Genomic DNA, 18,743 nt, shown 5'->3' on the forward strand with positions numbered 1-18,743 from the left:
TAATCCTCTTTTTGCTAAAATGACGATCAGGCCTGTATAGAAGAAAGCAGTCTGCATGGTCTCTGTATTTTCACACCTTCATTTGCCAGCCCCTGCTGCAGGTCTGTGCCTGTTCCACAGCTGGGCTCTGCTCAGCCAGGGCAAAAGCCATTCAACTGTAGTGCACATCTTTGGGTGCACAGGGATATTGGGCCCTCTTACCCTCCCTGGCCCCCAAAATAATTTCTTGAGTTAGATTTGTATGTTCTTGAATGTGGACTAACTGTGGTATTTTTAAAAGAGAAATTCTGTTAGAGGTGAATGGGGGAAGAAAAGCTTTAGAGCTTATGGACATTGAGGGCTGGGGTAAATAACCAAAGCTATCACTACAAGTGTACAGTGCTCTAGCCTGCTTCAGTATCCAGAGTGTTTTATATGTTGCTGTGTGGGAAACTTTTTAAAGGTTTAAACACCTGAATGTCAGCTTTGCGTGTTCTCTTTTATTTGAAGGATCCTAGAAGCCTCAGACAAAAAGCCCTGGGTTTTCTCTTCAGACACCTGTGTTAGCCGTTTGTAGGTTATCGTAGTATTTATGTTGACATTTTCCAGGGTCATGGGTAACACTGTCCTCTAACTGAATGGTGTCTTATGCTTGATGCAGGTCTCTCTCTCTTTTTTTTTTCCCTTTTTTTTTTTTTTTTTTTTTTTTTTTTTTTTTGTGGTGATTTTTTCTTCCCTCATCTCTTTGCCCGATGCTCCTTTGGGATACTCCTTCTACAGTTACGTTGCATCCCCAAGCATGGAAAGGAACTGCCTTTAATGTTGAAAACTAATGTAATAATTACTGTGTGCAACTGCTTTTGAGCAAAGTTTGAGAGAACTTACTGAGACTGTGTTGTGGGTACCAAAACCATCTCATTTTTTTTTCCTTCTAGGAACTTTATATTGCTGTGGGAATATCGGGAGCAATCCAACATTTGGCCGGGATGAAAGACAGCAAGGTAGATAAAGATGGATGTGCTAGAAAAGATTTTTGAGGAGGAAAACAAGTACACTTGCTTGCTTTTACATCAGTACTGAAGCCAGATTTCCAGTTTTTATAATGTTAAAATCACCAGTTTGTCTACTGCTTTAAAACCTGCTAAGCCCTCTAAGCCTTGCCAAAAAGATGTTGTGGCAAAACATCTAACAGAGTAGAGACACCGTTGACACTGCAGCCCAGCGTGGTGAGTAGAAGCAGCTGATTGACTTTGTTTCTTTAAAAAACAACACACACATGCCTGAATTCTTTACAATAGTTCCATTTGCCTTTATTTCAGAGTATGACATATTAATTCATGCATAGCGATATGCAATTGGAATTATGAAGTTACTATTCCATAAAGTAAAAGATGTTTCTGACATTCCTGCATTTAGCCATTCAAATGGAAACCTATTACAAAAGGCAGTAAAACTTTAAAAGGTTTAACTCATTAGTTGCCAAAGCAAATAATCTGAAATGGGAATTGCCAGTTTGGTCTGCAGAGCAATGTTTGGTAGGAGGAGCAGAATTACCTGCTGCATCCTACTATCAAATACCAAAAAGTGTAGGTTGTCCAGCCTCCCTGCAAGTCATTTCAGAAAAAGGATATATATGTTGTTTTCTTATTTCCAGGTAATGAACTTGTGTTTAGCCAGTGACAGATTAGTGAGTTTCTGAATCTGGTAACTGTCCTTGTGTGGTAGGATGATCTGTGTTTCCTTATGGTTCAGTTATTTTTGCATGTAATATTTAAATATTTGTGAGGGGGGAATCACATCAGCTGGATTTGGGATACATCACCCTTTTGGGGGCCTTTGTCTTCTGCAGTCAGGGACTCAAGCTGTGTTAGCATTAGTCAACACAGTGAAGAAAAACAGTCAGAAAATCAGAATCCGAGGATGACTGAGGAGCTGGGATGGAGGCTGCTCTTGAAACTGAATTACGAGCAGTGTCTGTAGCAGCGTGTTCCTGAACGGCTCGGTCCTTGCAGCGCAGCACCAGGAGGTGGCAGGGATGGTCAGAGGCAGGAGTGTCACTGATGAGGTACCACCACTGAGGTCCTCAGCTCCTTACAGACTTCACTAGGAGCGGATGGGCTGCAGCATTAAGAGTGTCTTTGTTTTGAGAGACTCTGCTTTTAGGTGAGGGACAAAATGGGCAGGTAGGATCAGCATTGGCCATTGACCAAGAGCTGTGTATTTAAAGCTGCTTAAAACTGTGTGTCTTTATCTCCTGCCTTCTCTCAGTGAAGACTGGGAACCTGTTACTTTGAGTGCCAGAATTTCCTTTCATATAAAAATATTGAGTATTGATCTTGTCTTGTACTGTAATAGCAAACCTCAGCTTTTTTGGCTTTTCTGATGCCATGGTTGATATTTTGAGATATTCTTTTATAGGAAATAAGGACAGGTGAAACTTTTTGATAGATGTGCACTTGCCAATTTCCTTTTTCCCCATGTATTGTTGTGCATAGTGTAAAATGCAGCTTTACATGTGTTTGAAGAGGGCTCTGCTTTCGTTCTAGCCAAAGCATATAGGTGTGGTAGTTAATGAAAGATCCAGATTTTACAAATGTAAAGAGTTTTGCAGCAGAGTTTTGGAGCATCCCCTGTCATCCCTCAGCACTGTGAATTACCTGGCACTGAGAGCTCATGCTTCAGGGTGCATTTTCCATAGTCAGATGCTTTCTACTGAAAGCAAAGTTACAGGTTTTGTCCTACAGCAACGTAGAAAATGCAGCTTTTGAGGAGACCTGGAGAGTGATTGTTGCTTTCTTTCTGTATTTTTAATTCCCAGGGAGGTAGTTGGGTGTCTTTTCTCAGAGATGTAACTTGCCAAGTTCTGTTGCACTCAAGGTGGTGGAAAGTCTGATGTAGTGATGAAGCAGAGAAACAGTTATTTAACTAATGGAGACAGAGGAAGGACTAGGCTGTCAGACAATAGGTTAAGACAGTTTTGCAAGAAACTAGTGTTAATTATTGTGATAAGGACAGAGTTGGCAGCCCCAGGGTGTCACTGACATGCAGCTTCAGCCTGCCCTCAGCATTAGCCCCTGTGAAGGGTTCTGGAAAGCATGGAAGGGCCTCAGAGCACAGTCAGTGTCTTTATGGAGCCACTACTCTCAGGTATCACAGCCTGGGTTTTGCTTTCCACACTGCAGAATTGTTGGTGGAGGATTTAATTGCAAATGTGATAACTGAAATAAAAACAAGTAGTTTGGGAAAAATATTATAGGGGAAATATTAATGGAATACTTGCAAGTCTTATGAGCTGGTGAGAGGGCAGCAGCAGTGCTCTGCTGTAGGTACTTCCTTCCCCCAAAGAGGATGTGGGCCTGCCTCACAGCCAGTCACAGGGTACAAATGACCCATGAGAAAAAAAACATTTCTGTGGGCCTTTGCAAACATAAAGAGTTACTGCCATGAGCTATATGCTACTGAGCCATTAATTTTTTTTGGACAAGGACACTGAGTGAGGGAATAAAATGGAGACAGGAGACCTGTAGCTCCCTGGGAATGGCAGGTAAGCACATGGAATTAATTGTCTGGTTAGAGCTGTCCTGAGGAGTCGCATTGCCTCAGCGCGGAGCTCAGGCTGGCAGCATTCAGGTGGAAGGGCAGTCCCAGAGCTGCAGTTTAGACCCCTGTGTGGGGCAAGTCTTCCCTACTGCCCCCATTCTGCATGGAGTGCTCCCTGTCCTGCTGGAGATTTTGATGTGCACACCCATCCTTATTTTGCCAGAAGCTGTCACACACATTTACAGAATGATTTACCTGCATGGCAGAGTTTAAATGGAGACATTTTTTTCTGGACCATTGGTGTTGGGATTTCAAGCAGATCCATTTCTGTACTGTGTGACAGGTGAAATTATGTGTCCCATAGTAAGTCCAGAGGCCTTTAGGTGACTTTATTGTGTTTTGGATACTTGTTCAGAGTGATAACTGTAATGGTGGTGTTTGCATCTTGCAGGTCATCTTTTGTAGTAATGTTTTGTTTTCTAGCCTTCTTTTTTCAATGAGGAAGGATAGCCCCAGTGTATGGAGTGAGCAGGGAAGGGAGTTTGGTTTGTTGGGGGATTTTTTTCTTTCTTTCTTCCTTTCTTTTTTTTGAGGGGGAGCAGGTACATGTTTGTGTGTGTTTTTCCAGTGCAAAGGAAGGCATTTGTTATGTGCCATGATCTGTATCTTCTGGTTCTAGGGATGCAGAGAGAATGTAGCCCATGTTACCTAGATAAGGCCTGTCGCTGTAACCTGTCCCATGTTTCCTGTCACTTTAACCTACTCCCAGAGCTCATCTGTATTTTTCTCTGTGTGTATCTATTCACATGGTGCTTCACTGCTGCTTGCAGACCATTGTTGCTATTAACAAGGATCCGGAAGCTCCCATTTTCCAAGTGGCAGACTACGGCCTGGTGGCAGATTTATTTCAGGTAAGGCTGAACTTAGAGATACCCAGTTCAGAGATCTAACAGGAGCTTAGCTAAGCTAGTATCTGGTACATGTCTGTGCCAGGGTGTTTTGGTAAAGAATGTGCTTTAGGATTTCATTATTTTCATGCTCAATGTTAAATCCCTGCAAGGAGAAGCTGTCATGTGTGGGGAGGGGTGTCATGGCCCCTGCTGCTATTCCAGTTTCCTGACTATAAGCTGTTTTGAGAAATAACTGCACAGAGGTGCTTATGTGTGTTTTTAAGCTTCATGAAGTATGAAAGTATTGAGTTGGCAGGAGGAGTTGTATTTTGGCCCAGGCTTGCTGCCTTAGTGACACCTGGGAGGCACTTGGGGTTCTCTGGGAAAATGGAGCTGGGAGCCAGCCCATGCCCAGGGAGCTCATAGGGGAGGTATGGGCAGAAGCTCTGCCAGCACTTCATGCCATTCCTGAAGCTGTGCCTGCCGGCTCAGCAGTGAGCATGGGCCTTTTTGTGAGCCAGAGACAAAGTCACAGCCTGCCAAAACACCGTGTAGGCAATTTCCTTAATAAATGTTGTATGAATGCATTATTTCCACCTAATGGAAATGTAGCCCTCTTAAATAATTAAGAGGCTTTATTTAGGAGGAGAACAGTGGGGAGTGCTGTGAGCTGGGGTGACCCACAGCCCCTGGAGCGGTGTGCTGGGGATGAGGGGTGGGAGAGTGGGGAGCATCACTGGGGGCTCGGGATCTACACAGGGAAAGGTGGGGGGGGGGAGAGGTGTGGGCGACCACACACTACCCTGGCCCTGGTGTTTGCAGGCAGTGCCAGAGATGACGGAGCTCCTGAAGAAAAAGTGAGCAACAGTGACGGACCCTGCACTGCAGCTGGGATGTGGGAATGAGTGCCAATAAAGGATTGTACTGGAAAGAGGTGGGGGTCACTCTGGTGGTGGGTTTGTTTGGGTGGGTGATGGGATGGCATGCAGCGTGGTGATTTTGGTGTGGAAGAAAGCAAGACAGGGAAAGAAGGGAAAGTAGGGTTGGAGGAGAAGGAAGGAGGGAAGACAAGGCAGGATATGTTTGTCAGTGTTTATTCCCATTCTCAGAGCCCTCCCAGCTGTGCCCAAGCTGTCCAGCAGCTCTGGTGTGCCCCTGGGCACCATTGCTCTGGTTCTAGGCTGGTGGCAGGACCACGTCCATAGTCTGTCCCCAGAGAAACTGTAGTGCCACATTGGCCTGAGGCTGTTGGAAGGTCCATTGTGCTCCAGAGGACATGGTAGGTCCTGGCTGGCCCAGAGGCTGGGCAGGTAGGTTGTGCAGCACGGGCAGAGGCGATGCGGGCTGGGTCCCAGGCTGGTGGCCATGGCAGGAGCGACCATGGGTTCTGTCCAACATGGCCACCTTGCCTTGTGACCTAGCACAGGGTGTGTGTCCCACCCACTCCCCTTCCTGCAGGCTGTCCCTATGGCTTGGTTGCCCTGCCCAGGTGTGGCTCCAGGGGCCCCAGCACCCCATACTGCTCAATCATGGGAGCACCCTGTGGGCAGTCACTGAGCGGCTTGAGGTCCAGGCCATCCTGCTTGCTGCCATTGTAGATGCTGAGCTGGTGGTGCAGGTCAGGGCTGTCCCCTGCAGCTGGCATGGACAGCTTGAGGCCAGCAGGATCTGGGCCCTGCTGTGACAGGTATGTCTCTTTTGACATGGATGACAGAAGCTGCTGCACCACAGCCTGGGCCACCCGCTGCTGGGCAGGCAGCTGGGGCTGGGGGCTGGGCTCCCGAGGGTCAGGCAGCTGGGGCTGGGGGCTGGGCTCCAGAGTGTCCTGGCAGGTGGAGCTGCAGTCCGGGGAGGAGGCCAGTGTCCAGCTGCAGGCCTGGGCACCCGAGCTGAGGGTGGAGAGGGAGGCACTGCCTGAGGTGTCCTGGCCTGTGCTGTCCTGCTGTGGGGGGAGCTCCACCCCCAGGAGGTCAGAAGAGATGTTGGAGCGATGGATGTCAACAGTGGCAGCTGTGACCTTGCAGATGGTAGCTTCGGGGACACCTGTGTCTGCAGGAAAGGAAGCAGAGACTGAGGTGAGTGGGGAAGGGGGGAAGTGAGGAGGAAACCCTCTTCCCCACCCCAGACGGTAGGTGCCTCCCACCCACAGCCCCTTGGAATAAAAGTGGATCTCTTGTGTCTGTGTATTTTATATATATATGTACGCACACACACACACGTGTGCAGACAGGCACACATACACATGTATATCCACATGTAGCCATATATGCACACACACGCGCATAGACATACAATTACATACACACTCATTCATGCACCTCTATCCACTCACACACGTGCATGCACACACACATGCAGATACATTCATACACGTAGTTACATCCATTCATACACATGTTCACTCACACATAAGCACACACATTCATAGATGCACGTACACCTACACAAATGTACATACATAAATGTGCACATACATCAATATACATATATATACACATTCAAATACATCACATCCAAATGCACACATGCTGTGTACATGCCTGCACACACCTACAGACACACCCGTGTACATACACACATGTACACGTGCATACGCATGTTTACACAGACACATAGAGATGCACACATATGTATGTGTGAATACACATACCCACATACAGGTATACGACACAGCACATACATAGATGCACACATGTTCAAATGCACACACAAACCACACCCATACATATATGCATGCACATATATACGAACACTATGTGGATTCCTATACACCCAAACGTGCACAACACATTAAACATGGGCATTCATGCACACACATACTGATTATGTACACTGACACATAAGCACACACACGTCACATAGACACATGCACACAGAAATACATTCATACACCTATATACACTTTCATATGCATGCACACACATATGCATTCATACATGTAGAAATACACTCATACATGCACTCATGCACAGTCACACACATGCACTCAGACACCTCCCCCATACACATACACATCACATACACACACCTACACACCTGACACTTGCATACCCAGCCCTGCGCATATTCATATACCTGTGTACACTCACACGGAACACACACATTCGCATACATACATAGACACATACACTCATAATTACATTCATACACTTATATACACTCGTAAGTGCACATACGCACACATGCAAACACGTGCACTCGCACACCCCCCCCACCACACATACAAATATTCAAACATACTGCAAACGCACATCTGCAGACATATACACACAAACATAATGTGCACACATTCATTCATACATCTATGTACAGTCACACATAAGCACACACAGTCACACACATACACAGACACCCATTACATACAGACACATGCACAAACATTACACACATCCATTCATGCACAAGTGCACTCATATAAGTGCAAACATTCACATACACTCACATGCACAAACACATGAACACGCACATATACACACATCACATACACATGGAAACAATACACACCAGCATACATGCAGACACATATGCAATCATACACTCACACACATGGACATACATGCACACATACATATGTGCACACATTCACATACACTCTACCTATACACCCTCTATATACTCACTCAAGCACACTTGTTGCCACACAGATGCACACATCACGTGGACATGCCCGTACACAAATATACACATTGATACACATGAATAAACGTGGACAGGTACAGGCAGACATGGACAGACAGGCAGACAAAGGAACAGTGACAGACTTGGGTAGCTACAGGCAGACATACACAAAGGGACACAGACAGCTACAAACAGACATGGACAACTACAGGTGGATGGACAGACGAACAGCTACAGACAGACAAAGGAACACATACAGAGAGCTACAGACACAAAGGAACAGTGACAGACTTGGACAGCTACAGGTGGACATACAGACAGAAAGGAACAAATACAGACAGACACGGACAGTTACAGGCAGATATACAGACACAAAGGAACAGATAAAAGACAAATGGATAGCTATAGGAAGACAGACACAAAGGGACAGCTACAGGCAGACACGGACAGGTAAAGGCAGACACAAAGGAACAGACAGACATGGACAGGTGCAGACAGAAATACGGACACAAAGGAACAGCTATAGAAAGACAGCTACACAGACACACTGACACAGATAGACTAACAGAGACAGGGACAGCCACAGAAAGACAAACACGGGGACACACAAACACTCACAGAGAGACAAACACAGACACACACATATGTAATTAGTTACTGTTAAAATGGGATAAAACCACACAACCCTACTGGTTTTTATTTGTGTGTACATCCATGGGAACTATATGTTCAGGAGTATACATATATATATATCACACTGTACCTATTACATGAACACACATGCCCTGTATTTATACAGCTTTTAAATTACATCCACACACACGTATAGAAACATTTTTTTTTATCCAAGTATATTATGGGGATGTATACACAGGGTTATATATCTGTATGTAATACCAAATACATATATATGCATGTGCACAGACACACACATATATATAAAATATCCACATGCAATCTCACCCTCCCCTATTTTATACATGTATAATATTTATACAGAGATTTATCCATATAGACATGTAATATATATGTAAAAATAAATATATAAAAAATATAACTGTTGATGTGTGCTTTTATATGTAAGTCCCATATAGAATACATTATAATTGTAAACATACATATACACACATGTATATAAATACACTATTTACACACACACTCTTTATGACATAGTTCTCCCATTTAAATACATATATTTAATGTTTAATAGAATACACACAACCCCCCTTCGTATATAAATATTTGTAATTTTTTTTTTGGGGGGGGAGGGGGCGGTGTATATATTTATGGTATATGTATTTATCTAAAATACATTATACCTGTACAGGAATGAACACACCATTTATATAGCTGTGTGTTTATATACACATGTACACACACAATTTCCTCTACAGCACCATATGTACAATGGGGATGAATATGCACATAAACAAATAAGACTGCATACCTATAAATATGTGTACACAATGCTCTACAGAATATATGTGTGTCTATATGCAGTCTCACACATTTTATATACACATAATATATTTATATATAGATTTCTCCATACTGTTACGGGCAGTGGGTGTTAGCAGCCCCATATATGTATAGCTACATACCTCTGTACAGATGAACATTTGATACATGTATTCTTTAAACACATGAAATTACGTATCTACAAACAGCACACGTGCTCACTTTCTTGCTCAAACACGCGTATATTTCCTCCTAACCTCAATCTCCCTTCCTGCAGTTTTACTCCAACCCCCTTGTCCTCTCCCTCCCTGCCCTTGTCCCAAGCCCCTCCCCAGCTTTCCTGGAGCCCCTTCAGGCACTGGAAGCTGCTCTAAGGTCTCCCTGGAGCCTTCTCTTCTCCAGGCTGAACACCCCAACTCTCCCAGCCTGGCTCCAGAGCAGAGCTGCTCCAGCCCTTGGAGCATCTCTGTGGCCTCCAGACCTGCTTGAGTAGGTCCTTTATATATATCTCTTAATATATTAATAGAGACAGTTACATACGTATCTTTATATGTATAGACATCTTCTGAAATATATATACACACACACACACACACTTTTTTTTTTTTTTATATATATATATGGGGATGTATGTTTGGAGATACACATGTAATACATTATACACATATATGTATCAACATGTATGTCTACCGATGTCTTTCCGTATCTGTATATATGTCGGATATATACATAAAACATTATAGATTCTTATGCACACATCTATGTACACACACAATACATAGATATAATAGGTATGTAGATGCACAGACTCATCCCTATAGAGATGTGTATCTCTTTATGCCCATACTTCATGGTGTGTATATATATACTCTATAGGGAGATGTACATGTGGGATATAAGCATAGTACACACTTATGTGTACACATAATATATTTATATATAGATTTCTCCATACTGTTACGGGCAGTGGGTGTTAGCAGCCCCATATATGTATAGCTACATACCTCTGTACAGATGAACATTTGATACATGTATTCTTTAAACACATGAAATTACGTATCTACAAACAGCACACGTGCTCACTTTCTTGCTCAAACACGCGTATATTTCCTCCTAACCTCAATCTCCCTTCCTGCAGTTTTACTCCAACCCCCTTGTCCTCTCCCTCCCTGCCCTTGTCCCAAGCCCCTCCCCAGCTTTCCTGGAGCCCCTTCAGGCACTGGAAGCTGCTCTAAGGTCTCCCTGGAGCCTTCTCTTCTCCAGGCTGAACACCCCAACTCTCCCAGCCTGGCTCCAGAGCAGAGCTGCTCCAGCCCTTGGAGCATCTCTGTGGCCTCCAGACCTGCTTGAGTAGGTCCTTTATATATATCTCTTAATATATTAATAGAGACAGTTACATACGTATCTTTATATGTATAGACATCTTCTGAAATATATATACACACACACACACACACTTTTTTTTTTTTTTATATATATATATGGGGATGTATGTTTGGAGATACACATGTAATACATTATACACATATATGTATCAACATGTATGTCTACCGATGTCTTTCCGTATCTGTATATATGTCGGATATATACATAAAACATTATAGATTCTTATGCACACATCTATGTACACACACAATACATAGATATAATAGGTATGTAGATGCACAGACTCATCCCTATAGAGATGTGTATCTCTTTATGCCCATACTTCATGGTGTGTATATATATACTCTATAGGGAGATGTACATGTGGGATATAAGCATAGTACACACTTATGTGTACACACACACCTGTCTCCTCTATATTATCTGTATGTGTGTATGCAGACACACACACACACACATTTATTTTTTAATATATATCTATGAAATTCTGAGTACAGCAGGGGGTGCATCCCCACCCCTTACCCTGGTGCTCCACAGGTGCTGGGGCAGCCCCTGGCCCCCCAGGAGCGCTCTGTGCCAGAGGGGGATGCCTGCCAGAGGACATCCCTTCCCAGCCTGCTCTCGGGCCTCAGCCCGTGCTGCTGCTGAGGCTTCTCACCATCCATCCAGCCTCACCCTCCTGGAAGGCTCCCAGCATGGTGCTGGGCTGAGCTAACACCACTTGTGTTTTCATTCATTTTGTACATACTGTTCTTCTTGGGTTCATTGCAAGGGCTCTGCAGACTGGACAGCCTAGCTATGGGGAACTCACCTTTCCCAGATCTCTGAACTATTGCGAGTGCCTTCAGCAGAGAAACCTGTGGCCCTTCAACCTTTGGAGAACTATTTTGGTACAAATTTCTATGGAGCAAACCAAGAGATACCATCATAAGTTTCATTTTCAGGACAGATCTACATCATTGTTCAGCCTCACCTGGTTCACAGCACACTGTGCAACGCAAAAAAGCAGTTCACGCTGACATTTTTAAGCAGAACTTACCACTGCTGGGCTCGTTGTAGTATCGGCTGATGTAATTATTCATGTCATCCTCTGCAAGAACAAAAAAGCAGCCATTAGAAAACCACTCATTTGATTAAACAGCTGAAAGTCCTCCCTGCCAATGGTGTTTTCAGGCCAGACCAGGTGTGAGCTGGAGACACATGGCACACAGGAGCTGTCATCTGTTGCAGTTGTTTATGACAGCAGCCTGGGAATGAGACATTCTGGGTTCCAAAGGACTCTTGCTCTATCACCCTCCTACAGCCCATTGTGGGGTTGATCACTGCCCCAGGCCCATCTCCTCAGCACCTGTAAAGCCACATGTAACGCTGGCCTTTTAGTGTATAAATTCCTACTTCTAAAATAATGCTTTTGGGTTTTTTTTTTCATTCAGAATGAACTAAAAAAACCCATTTTGTTGCTTACTAGACATTCATACGTAACACACAGCACATTCACACCACAAGACCTGTTGGCTTAAAATACACTGAAGATTTTGACAGGTCAAGGGTGCAGTACTTCACTACACCTGAACTGCAATAACAATGAGATAAAAATGAAGACATGATCACAAAAAAAGAAAGCAGCAGCTATACTGCATATGCAGATTTTTAGATGCTGCTGCTGACAGTGGGATTTCTTAGTACCTTACAGAAAAGCAGAACATTTTAGAGTTACTAAAAACAGCAAGGAACAAACTTCTCTTGTTGCAATTCCGAGCAGAACACTAATATTGCTGCTAAGAAAATGGTACCAGCAACCCAGGAAGAATTTCAAGCTTACAAGCAACCTGACCTGCCCAATTTGCAGCGTATCTGTGCTCTAAAAGCATTCCTTCCTTTTAAGTGCTCTTTTTGATACCGTGTTTCAGAAAACCATGCTCATCCCTTTGAGCCAGATTTCCCTCCCCCCCTGGGTCTCTGCGGCTGCAGTTCTCCTTTTCACAGCACATTGTGGTTTGCAGGTGAAAGAAACAGATGTTTTCTGGGGAACACTTTCTCCACACAACAAGACCCAAACCACTAAGCACTCTGTACCTGAAATAGCTGCACTCTAAGAAGGCAATCTAACCTGACATTGAAAGGCAACATGGTTGTTTTCCTGGTTTCATTGGATTTTAAAAGCTTTTTTGGCCCTTGTTGATCTTTAAATGCCTGCAGTCAGAGGTGTGTTTTGTGCTAATGTCTGAATTTAAAAAAGAGGCCTCAGAGTAGCTCAAGGCAATGCTGCTGAATTAGGAGCACAGAGCAAGGCTTTTCAGCTATCTGCTACTAAAATACACTTCATTTCAATCATGCATAATTTAGACTCTAAACGCCACCAAACCCGTCAGCCCATATAGATACAGGTTCTTGTTCAGGCAAGAACTTTCAGCTACAGTCAGAAGATACCTGCCTCTCTGCACTTCTGGTAGTGCACTTGGATCATATTTAACTGAAGGGCCTAATTCTAAGCAGAGGAATAAGGAAACAGACCTGCAATCTGGCTGGGATGAGGGATGTTCTGCCCCTCCTCTTCACACTCAGCACTGAACAGGCAGGAGTGCTCCCGTTGCCTTTGGCTCTCATTAAAGGCTGCCCCAAATGCCAAGATGCTTTGCACTCAAAAGATAGAAAAGAACTTGGAAACGTTACCTGCTTTCCATGTCTTAAGGCAAGGCTCCAGCCAAGTCTTCCTTAGGACTGCACACATTCCCTGCCCTGGCCATCTGCCTGTCAACTAACAGAATGCACCAGGACACCATTTTCAAACTGATCAGTTGCTTTCAAACCAATTCAGCAGAGAGATACAGACCAGTCGTTGTATCAGCAAAGGCCAGTGCCAGGGATCTGAAAAGGAACCCCTGTAATGCACTCAGCCAGAGCCCTCTGAGTGGTGAGGAAAATCACACTGTCCTGGCTCCACACAGGACTGAGCGAGCTGCTCAGCTGCCTGCTTTCATGTCAGGTTGTTATGTGATGGCCTCACTAACCTCACTGTTTTACATTGCTTATCTATCTAGAAATAAAAGATATGTATAAATAGATACACATGTGCATGTGAAATATAACATACATGTGTGGGCATATATATTTAACTGGAATAGGCTCTGATTAATAAAAAACAATAAAGGGTAATGGAGTAACAACTGCAGAATAAATATTCCAACAAAAGAATAAGTTTCTGAAGTATTACATTGAAACAAACTGGCAACTGACAAACTCATCTTAGTCATATGGAAATCTCAGCTGCTCTGGGGACAACAGGCTATAAACAAGTGCAGGTATCTCTCACTATATTCTACGTGGCTGAAAGCAAGGAGCTTAAAAATGCCACAAATATACAACTGAAAGCAACTTTTTGTGCATATAAAACAACTACTCCAAGAAAAAGTACAGTTTTGCACATGACAGTGGAACACTGCTCAAGCACTTCACAGTGAGATGAAGTCCCCACTGCTCAGTACATGCAGTCAAAGGAGATCAGTACAACTATGTTTGCAGCTGGTGGAATGAGGGAAGTTGGTAGGATGAGATGGGGGGACCAGCTTGTACAAAAGGAGCAGATTGCTTATATTATTTAAATTCTACATACTGTTTTCTGCTGTCAGTTTCAGCTCCAGAAATAGTTATCTTAAGAAATACTTCATTCTTCATAGTTTCCCTGGTGTTTTTAAACACTGTTTTTCTTTTTTCTGCCACCTTGGAATTTTCAGGATCCAGAAGACTTAATTTTCTTCCTCCCTTCCTAGAAATAAACCCATCTATTCAAATACATATCAATGTTACCTGCACTCCTTTTCCAGAAGAGAAACTTTCCATATAGAAGTCCTTAGCTATAACAATGCCCAAATGGTATTTATTATAAATGAAGGAACTTGCAGTTAAGCAGAAAGAAAAAACATCTCCCTCTTACTTCCCCTGGAAATGGCAACCTTAGGAAAATGTCAGTGGGTGGTGATAGGGATCCACTTGCACCAGGAGGAATCACAGAATCATTCAGGTTGGAAAAGACCTCTAAGATCATCGACTTCGACAATAAACTCAACACTGCAAAGTCCACCACTAAACGATATCCCTGAATGCCATGTCTAGAAGTAAGGAATTAAAGCCTTTACCCCCAGGACATCTGGTGACAACTCTGGTGATGAGGATCCAATAGTTGAAAGCTGAGAAGGTAGAATAGGAAGATGAGGCAGCTCTTCCCCATGTGAAAACCCATCCTAACTTGTGGTGAACAAGGATGGTTCTACAGTTTTCCCTGGAGAGCAGGAGTGATGGGGCACAGCAAGTTATGCAGCAGCACTGTGGAGGAACCAAAACGTGGTTCTTGGTCAGGATCTGTCCCACAACTACTGGGCTTTGTCTGATGAAGGTTTCCAGATCACCTGTCTGTCCTTTTCCTGCAAGACTCGGAACACATGCTAAAATGGTTCAAGCAGTAATAAACTCTAAAGAGTACAGTCCCATATAACCTCATCTGACCCAAGAGACAACACTAATCTCTCTCCTGGCCCTATAAAAACCCAATAAATTTGGTGAAACACATAAATTACATTCCACCCAAGGCAGATGCCTCTTTTAGTTGTATAATCCCTCAACAGTGATTTTAATTGTTACATCAATGACTTCAGTGAATAGATCTGCAACCCCCCCTCCATACAAAAAATACCATTTGCACATCTTTTAGATTGGCCTTAAAAAGGGTGTTTCTTTTGAAATATTAAATTATTAAAATATTTTAATTCATATTTTTATTGTCATTGATTTTACTGCCTTCTGTCTCTCAAAGTTGAATTTTCTGAACTGGAAGGTGATCTCTTCTGCTGTGCAGCCTCCTACTGAGGATGTGAGTCCTCAGACTAGACTAATGTCTTAGCCCAACTTTCCTCCAGAAAGCAGTCTGTACTAGGATGTTTCTAATGAAGCAGGTCTTTCATTTCTGTCATGGTGACCTGACACCTGTGTCTTCTCCTTAAAGCACCTTAGAAGCATTTGGGAAATAAAAGTAGCATAAAATGCACTCAGCAATAAAAAACACGAAAAAACCCCAACCCTGCTTTTCATATGGAGGAAGATTTGCAACATCTGTGCAAGCTGCAGTATCACACAACTCTTCCATTCACATGGATAACCAGTCCCTGCAGAGCTTGGGTGGATGCCTGAGTCCATGGATAATCCACCTTGTGAGGAGCTGTCAAAGTTAGCTCACACAGAAAACAGATTCAGCCTGGTTAAAGTAGGAAATCACCCTGAGATAGAAGTCCTTGTACAGAAGGAAATCCTGGGATATGGAACAGGCTCCATTATCAGCAGATAATGATGGGACAAAAAAAAAAAAAGGGACAGAAAACCAAAATCATTAACTGACAACAAATTGGGTGGCTTTGGACCTCACTTTAGCAGATCATGGTGCAAGAGCACTGTGTGCTGCATGGCTGAGATGCAAGACAGCATGGCTGGTGGCTTTGAGTAGATGATAGGTCCTTTCCAACCTTGTTCTCTATGAATATGGATCAGCAGATCCATATCCAAGTTGGCTTGTTACACTAGGCCTGAAGCAAAGGCAGAGGAACTTGGATCTGTCTCTGCAAAATAGCCACATTTGTTGAGTCTAGAAAAACAAAGCTTGAGAAGGAATATGGCTATCAATAAAACAATAATTTGATGGGTAAATATCAAGGAAAGAAAAGAAAAAAATAAGCAAAAGTATTAATGAACAAATAGTTATAAAGTAGCACTGAATAAATGCAGACTGGGAATTAGGAAAAGATTTCTAATACTTTAGAAAAGTGAGATGCTGGAGCAATGTTGTAAGGGTGGGAGAGGGCACAACACATCCCTGCTGCCTCATGGAGCACCATCTGTTTATGAAAAGGGCTGCATGTTGGGACAGTGGAAAAGTTTCCAGTTCTGTGTTCCTTTACCTGTCAGCAGTGTCTTCACTCCTCTGCACACTAATGATGGGAGACAACTTCAGCCTCACACATGTGACTCCGTGCTCACCAGTTCAGGCAGTGAAAAGCTGCTACTCCAGCCATTGGGTAAACATGAAATTCAAGAGCCCAGCTCCACTAACTCCACACATTTATATAAGTGTTGCTTAAGGTTCAATTCCTTTGATTCCTGCCTGGATGATCTCTGCACAGAGAACCACAAAGCCTGAAAGAGGCACCTACAGAGAAGCCAAATCCTCACTGTTCCACAGATACATGGAGTTTAACCAGGAAGTGGGGTGCACTTAAGATATAACCATTTCCAGGAGCAGGCTTCAAAGTAGATACATTTCAACATTTGAAAATAACCATAAACTATTTTTTATCTATTGTTCTGCAGTAACAGAGCTCTCTTAGAGCACTAACAGATGATCACCAAAGGAACTGGCTTAGAGTTTAAAAGTGTTCAACCAGCTCAGACTGCCTCACAAGGAACAACTGACAAAATCCTTTCCAGTGCCCTGCTTTGCCTTCTCAGACAGCTTATGAATAATCTTAAGGGAAGTCCTCTGAAGCTCCAGAGTTGTTCATGGTCCCCTCCCAACATCCTACTTTCTTCCCTTATAAAACAGTGGGTATCTACAGGGAGAGCAAGCTTTACTTTTTTCCAAGCATGATCATAAATTGCAGCAGTCCCCCAAAGCAGACAACTTACTTTTAACCTCATAAAAATGGAAATTTTACTCACAATAGCTAAAATAAGCTTTCTGTGACATGAAGCAACAGAGCTAGGAATAGAAGGGTGGCATATTAATCTTGAGCTATGGCAGTACTGTAGAATTTCAAAACCTGGAATGATATATGCAGGAAAATGAGGGATTTCCACTAGGGACCGTAATTCATATATTATGGGAGAGATTAAAGAATAATAAATTTTGAAAGGAAGTATTAATGGCTATATGGGGCACTGTGAGCCTGGCATTCCCTGAAGCCCGGAACTTTGGATACCAAACACTAAAAATGATTTGTGCAGGAGCAGAAAACATGAGATGTTTTCCTGACCATGAGCAGTTACATACTGTATGAGGTATGAACTCAGCAAGAGAAAAAACTTCCTTTATAATTTAGAGATTAACAGATAGGATAATATTTGCCATTATGTCAAATGGTAACTGTCTCTGGGAAGAAGAAAGGAGATGACAGCACTCAGGATATTTCCCTTGCTCTTAGAGAAAGGCTGACCACAATGGTCCTGAAACTCATTAGTGATGCTGCTGTGCATTCAGATGCAACAGCTTCACCCTGAGCTCTTTTCAAACTGAGGCACAGAGGCTAAGTGAAGTGCTCACAGTGCAGCAAATGTCACAGCTTTCCCCTGGGTTTATAGCTCCTAGAGTCCAGCCCTTCTCTGGAGTCCATCATCTTTCCTAAGCTTGATAATGGTACCCTTTGACTTGCATGCTGAAGCCTGTGTTTTAGCCTTCATGTTTGTCCACTCTGGAGATCAATTTTTTGGCAGGACAAATAAAATCTCCATCCAAAGCAAGTTAAAATTTCCTGCTTCTTAGCCAAATTAATGATCTACATACCATAGATCTACACATTTTCCACAGTTACTATTACTATGTTATGAGGTCTCCTGGTAAACTGCTCTGGGGAGACAGAAGCCCGTGAGGCAGCAACCAGCTCATTATACAGAGACTTAGGACAGGACTGAGCAGGCCACAAACAGCTTACTGTTGCACAGCCTCAAGAAGTGGTTCTTCAAGGAGCTGCATGAAACACTAGCTGGGGAGTGATGGGACACTTTCAAAGCCCACTGACTGTCTGATTAGAGCTCTTGTCTCTCCCACTGTTGTACCAGCAATTAAAGCACTTCAGATACAAAGAGATCTACAGAAAGAAAACCTGGATGCAG

The 18,743-nt window shown here is 43.3% G+C and overlaps 2 protein-coding genes across 2 annotated transcripts in view; one reads left to right on the forward strand and one right to left on the reverse strand.

Moving 5' to 3' along the window:
* Window positions 1-5,270, forward strand: part of ETFA (electron-transfer-flavoprotein, alpha polypeptide) — a 47,154-nt gene extending 41,884 nt beyond the window's left edge. Inside the window, exons 13-15 of the mRNA XM_009994496.1 lie at window positions 915-980; window positions 4,350-4,430; window positions 5,232-5,270. Coding sequence (XP_009992798.1) covers window positions 915-980; window positions 4,350-4,430; window positions 5,232-5,270 — 186 coding nt within the window. The remainder of the gene's footprint in view (window positions 1-914; window positions 981-4,349; window positions 4,431-5,231) is intronic.
* Window positions 5,271-5,874: 604 nt separating this feature from the next.
* The window catches only part of LOC104385966 (chromosome unknown open reading frame, human C15orf27), a 59,981-nt gene continuing 47,112 nt past the window's right edge, over window positions 5,875-18,743 (reverse strand). The window contains exons 9-10 of the mRNA XM_009994498.1: window positions 11,911-11,961; window positions 5,875-6,458 (exon numbers count right to left, since the gene is read on the reverse strand). Of these exons, the coding sequence (XP_009992800.1) occupies window positions 5,875-6,458; window positions 11,911-11,961 (635 nt within the window). The remainder of the gene's footprint in view (window positions 6,459-11,910; window positions 11,962-18,743) is intronic.

The sequence above is a fragment of the Chaetura pelagica genome, unplaced genomic scaffold, assembly GCF_000747805.2.
Source record: "Chaetura pelagica isolate M959 unplaced genomic scaffold, ChaPel_1.0 scaffold222, whole genome shotgun sequence".
NCBI classification, from domain to species: Eukaryota; Metazoa; Chordata; class Aves; order Apodiformes; family Apodidae; genus Chaetura; species Chaetura pelagica.